This window comes from Papilio machaon, chromosome 22, assembly GCF_912999745.1.
Source record: "Papilio machaon chromosome 22, ilPapMach1.1, whole genome shotgun sequence".
In the NCBI taxonomy this organism is placed as follows: domain Eukaryota; kingdom Metazoa; phylum Arthropoda; class Insecta; order Lepidoptera; family Papilionidae; genus Papilio; species Papilio machaon.
The window spans coordinates 2,562,447-2,568,446 of NC_060007.1; the positions used below are offsets into that span (position 1 = coordinate 2,562,447).

General features: G+C 33.7%; 1 protein-coding gene across 1 annotated transcript in view; it reads right to left on the minus strand.

Moving 5' to 3' along the window:
* Positions 1-5,713, minus strand: part of LOC106712565 (paired box protein Pax-6-like) — a 37,514-nt gene extending 31,801 nt beyond the window's left edge. The window contains exons 1-3 of the mRNA XM_045683525.1: positions 5,598-5,713; positions 1,816-1,942; positions 1,261-1,387 (exon numbers count right to left, since the gene is read on the minus strand). Coding sequence (XP_045539481.1) covers positions 1,261-1,387; positions 1,816-1,909 — 221 coding nt within the window. The 5' untranslated portion in view covers positions 1,910-1,942; positions 5,598-5,713. The remainder of the gene's footprint in view (positions 1-1,260; positions 1,388-1,815; positions 1,943-5,597) is intronic.
* Between the last annotated feature and the right edge of the window lie 287 nt (positions 5,714-6,000).

Below are 6,000 nucleotides of genomic sequence, written 5' to 3' on the forward strand. Positions count from 1 at the left end.
ATTAGGACCACAGACGTACGAAACAGAAATACATGGACAGGCCATACGTCACTACAAAAATAGATTCCGCTCGAATTTCACGCTTGTCAACTAAAACCTTCATAGTCAAGGTCTGCAAAAATAACTAGATCTCAATACAGATGGTATTCTAGTATTTCTAGAGGTCTGAGTAAAATGGGCGTCTGTTGCATAGTACGTGGTGTTTTCCTATAACGTGCGGTCGCTTACTATAATTCTGTGGTTACAACCAGTTAGATACCGGTGTACTATTCCAGCTGCATTTTTTAGATATTTCAAGTATAATGTTGCCAACAGCGAGCGATGTAGATAATTATTTTGCGGTCATCATTTTTATATATATCGAATTCAACTAATTAAATTTCTAGAACCTTGAACGAATACGAGACAGGTTGTTGCTGGTATATTCTAATTAGACTAACTAAAAGTTTAAATAAAATATAAATAAACCACTTATAAATAATATAACTATTTTTTTCTAAACGGCTATGAATGTCTATCAATAATGGTCTTTGGTATATCAGGGTAACAATTACAGCAGTAATCGTCTTAAATAGGGATCAAGCAAGCGTTAATTTAAAAAACTAATAATCCTATCTGACTGTGCGCCTAGATTGAAGTATACAAATGCAATGATACGAGTATCTCTCTTTTCAAAATCCTTCAATTCGTTTATTGTAAAACAAAGTTATATGAACTGGTGAGAGAGGCGCTCCTAACGCATTTGGTACTGTCAGAATATATATAAAACCTATTTAGGCATTGACATAAATGACATAAAGAAAGAAAATAACACAACAGCTACAGTTCAACGAGGATCTTGTGACATTTTTTGACGTTGTTTAGATGGCGCAGGGGAAATTAGAGGGCACCAGACCACGGGGAAGGTCGCCCATGAGATGGGCCGACCAGATTAGAGCGTCTGTAGCTGTCCCCCTGCACGAATGCACAAAAAAGGCAGAGAGTAGGGAGGAGTGGCGGCGCTTAGTACAGCGGGTCACCGATACATGATGACCACGACCAGTCTGAAAAGAATGCAGCGACGAAGAAGAAGGTGGCGCCAGTGAGCTGTCATAGTTTAGTTTGACTTATGCCCACCGGTTAATATAGCCTAAAAGAAGGGGCTTGAAATTTAGGCTACAGAAGGTAGGAGCCAAGACGTTTAGATTGTAGGGCGTCGGTTTATCTCGTGCCACGCAGTCAGGTAGTGCCTACTAAAAACTATTGGTGCAATAAACTGACCTGCCAAGTATCTTGGAGACGCATCCATTGGAGACCTGCAAGATGCGGCTGATATCGCAGGGGCGCGCGCCCGAATGCGCCAGCTCGACTATCTTCTGCCGCGTGGAGTCGGGCAACGGTCTCCCTCCTACAAACACCCCGCCGAGCTGGTTAACACCGCTGTGACCTGTCGCACCACAATCCTGCTTACTCCAATTAATCACCATCTCTCATATGTTCATGTATGGACTGTAAATGCAACAGGTTGTGTTACACAGGTCATGAATAATGGTGTTAGAACATTTTGAATTGTAATAAAGTTCAAATATGTACTGGTCGTTTTATGTAGGAGTAATATAATAGTTATCCTATGACCATGAGATATTTAACGCGTCACTCATGAAACGACCAAGACATATTTTTTGGTTAGATGACATATCAAACTCTTTTTAATGGTTTCTTTGACCCGAAGCTTAAAACCCGAACAGAAAACATACTTTTGTTCGATCTTTCTATGTTATTTTTTTTTAAATAATTCTTCAATGGTTAGTAAATCAAAATGGTGGTCACCATTACCTTTACCTTTGTGGGCGAGGTCGTCCATGCGGTCGAGCAGGTTGGCGTCGGGCGGCCAGGGGCTGATGGGCGCGAGCTGCTGCGCAGGCAGCATCGTGTAAACCCCGTACTCTTCTATTGTGACAACCTGACAATATTGTACAACATAAGTGCCTACTCCTCTGTTGTGACAACTTGACACCAAAGCATTGTACAACATAAGTATTCATTTGCTGTGACAACCTGACAACATAGCATTGTACAACATAAGTACTCCTTTGTTATGACAGCCTAACAACATTGTACAACATAAGTTGTCTTTTAATGTGCCAACCTGTGGATTATTCTGTACACAGCGGTATTTCCAAAGTTATAACTTATGGTCTTTCACGAAAAGAGGGTACATTAAGGCAGGCAACGCATTTGTAGTTGCGGATGTTGTTGCGGACGTCCATTCGCGTCAGAAAACTTAACATAACAGCATCTCGTTTGACCTCTATTCCCATAAAAAAAACCTCTTGTGTCAACCTGATATTACAATGTGATAATGAGTGTCTCGACCGTGGAAACTCACAGAAATAAAGTGATGTAGAAAAAAAAAATACAACAACCAACAACAAACATTTCATAGAAGAAAAAATCCATTAGATTCAAGGAAAGTTACCATTAATCTTTCTCAACTATTTGCTTAAATAAATTCTTGTAAAAATGTTTAACAACCATCAATTCAGTTAAACGAAACCTAATGTTTAATTTTAGACGTTACAATTGATTTTATTTCTTTTTGATTAAATATTTTATTAGTTTATTTTTTTAAATATTTAAAGAGATGATTTTAAATTCTAATACGGGAAATAAAAAATTATCAGTAATGTCATAATTATATCTTAATGTATAATCTCGCTATAAACCGACTTGTTCATTTTAAACACTTCTCTCGAGTGTTTGTCAAACACGGAGAGTTGTCGGCCGACGCTCTTACGTGACACTTCACGTGACTCTTCACTTCAACACGTTGTTACTTTTACGAAAAAGTTTTTCCTAACATGGAAGTTGCAGAAAACAATTGCAATAAGTATTGAAGAAAAAACATATTTTTCACAATTGTATTTATTGTTGTAAATTGAGTTGTCACTGCCAAAACGGCAATTAAAAAGCATATTGGAACTTCAAAGATAATGTGATTAACTCAGGAGTTTAGGCATATATCGACGGAAATTTTTAAATTAAGATTTGTTTTAGGATAATTCATTTCTATTGAGCTTGACATTCGTAACAATTGGAAATGTTTATAATCGATATGTAATCACGATATTGTTGAAAATTAAATCTCATGCAAGCATTCAAGCAAGGATTTTAATCACTTACATTCGTACTAAAGTTGTGAAGTTATGTAGTTTATATATAAAATGATTTATTTTTGTTGGAATAATTATTGGAGTTCGTTTTTATTTTTCTATGTAATTATTATAGTACAAAGTGTTTTGGGCAATCCTTCATTGCTAAATGTATCTCAGGAATTAATTACGAAACTTTATTCAAAATACAAAGAGGCAGTTGAAGATGGTATGTAGTTTATAAACTTAAAATTCTGACTTTTAGAAATCAAAATTAATTTATTAAAACCCGCTTAAATTGACAAGGAAACGTACTTTAATTTAGACGTTTTATTTAAATTTAAATTAACGTAATAAAAGACTTCATTGGTTTTAGATCTGTTTGATACGAATTTTTAAATTTATGTTATAAAATCAAAACAGTTTCTTCTTAGTATATAGGATACTTGTGTTCTTTTTCGAAATACTTAGCAAAATGATAAAGATGTACGTCAAACATGTATTGAAATGCACTGATATTACGAGTAAAATTAATTCACGTGATAAATATATCGAATGGTTTCTATTTATTCAATTAAATTAATTCAGTGTCTTTCCAAGCATCATTAAGCAGTTATTAATGAATACAAATAACACCGTGTTAACATTGTCATTAACAAAACATTAATGTTACGGATTTAATAATCTACGTTAATACGTGGTAGCATTCATCTTACTTCTTACTAATATTATAAATGCGAATGTTTAGATGGATGGATGTTTGTTTGAAGCTATCTCCAGAACGGCTCAACTGATCTTGATGTAATTTGGCAAGGTTGTAGAACATGGTCGGGAATAACACATAGGCTATTTATAAAGTTTTATTCTAATATCACGCGTACAGAGTCGCGGGCGACAGTAGTTAATAAATAAAAATAATCTACAACACGGCATAGGTATAGCGCAATACGGACGACGGATAATAATTACATTTCAACGGTGACTTCTTTTCTTTTGCAGACTCACTTGTATCAACTCGTCGACTTTTCACTCAAAATCGTCAGTATAAAATTCACGTGAATAAGTTAAAACAAGTAAATGGATTTAAAAGACACAATCTTATGATCAAAGAGGAAATCAAAAGTGAAAAGAACCCTTTGATTTATATCACCAATCCTGTAGAATCAAAGTTTCCGAACGCGTATCTCACTTTAGAAGAATTTAAGCAAGCTCTTACAAATCGTATTTTAGCACAGAGAGAAACAACTAAAAAATTACATCTTCGAATGCGTAAAGAATTAATAACAAGATTTATTTCAAATCAACATTCAAAAATGATTACAAAAAATCCTAGAAATTATATAAGATCAAAGTCAATACTTGTAACAAAATTGTCTACAAAAGTAACCTTAGAAAATGTAATCGCAACAAATATGAATATAACAAATTTTACTAAAATCTTTACCTCAAATAATGCACCGGATTTCCCTACGACTCTTGAGATTAACCGTGAAACCTTTAAAGGTGATGAAACTTTGACTACAGAACCATCTAAAATTTTTGCCGATAAAATAACAAATGCTGTAACAAGAAGCAAAGAAAGTATTGAAAATTCTACAGTTACACTATCTCAAGCAAACATTGATAATTTTACAACCCAAGATTATCCCAAAACCGATTCTCTAACTGACATTTCAGACTCTTCAACAGTCACTTTTAAAATTAATACTGAGTCCTTGAATAAAACAGAAACCTTTGAAATAGAATTACCTAAAATCCATTTAGAAGTAGCTACAAAAGTGGCTACAAGTAACGAAAGTGATATATTAAAAAATATGAGAATGGCTTCAACTTCTCTCCATACAGAAGACGTAACCCAAAAAGAAAACAGTACTGAAAAAGTTACAACAGAAGTTATTACAGAAAGAGAAAAAACTATAGATGACATAGAAATTTTAACAGAAATAGTAAAACACACAACTTCAATTACTACAAGGAGTACAAGACGAACTTTAGGGGTAAGTGTTTACGCTTTAAGATTTGAAATTAAATAATGTGCAGAGGATTTAACTGGACCTATGGATTTAATATAGTGAATTTATTTTTTTAAAATTCTTATTAGATTAAAATTTTGACCTTAAGCTTATTTTTAGGATGAAATGAGCTAGGATCAAAGAAAATAATCTGACAACATTAGAGTTATCTAATTGAAATTTCTCTAAGGTAGTTCAATTTTTTTTGATTCCAGTCTGTTTCTTTTAATTAATCAAATTATTTTATTTCAGAGACCTCTTGTCTTTATGGGAGGCAATTAATACGCAGAAAGAAAAAGTTTTTACGTATAATAAAACTATTTAAGTAAAGATTACAGAAATGAAAATAAAAATATCTAGCCACAAATAAAAACATTTCATCGCTAAAAATATGGTAAATTAAGTATTTAGAAAGTATACATTTTTTATTTTACATTTACATAATTACCTTTACCTTTTGTCAAGGTAATAATTCTAAAAATCCAAGTTAAAGCAAAAGCAATAACTTTTCTTCAACTTTCAGCATGCATCACTTTTTAAACTTCTTTACGGGATATAAAACTTTGCGTAGATTAAAGGTAATACTTATTTAGTAAAATTTTTCAAAGACAATTAAAAAAAACACATCAATTGGTTTGTTCCCGCCAAACTATACGTCAAACTGTCAAACCCGCGTACATTGTGACCTGTGTGCCAGAATAAAGACGCGAACACACTGATTACAAAACACAATCTCACGTGGAACTATGACTCTACCGTGAATTTAGGACTCTCAAGGGCTGATATTACGATAGCCCCATTCGATGTGCCAGAGTGAGATAGTATTAATGTCGGCAACCCCTTGTAAAGCTGTTTGC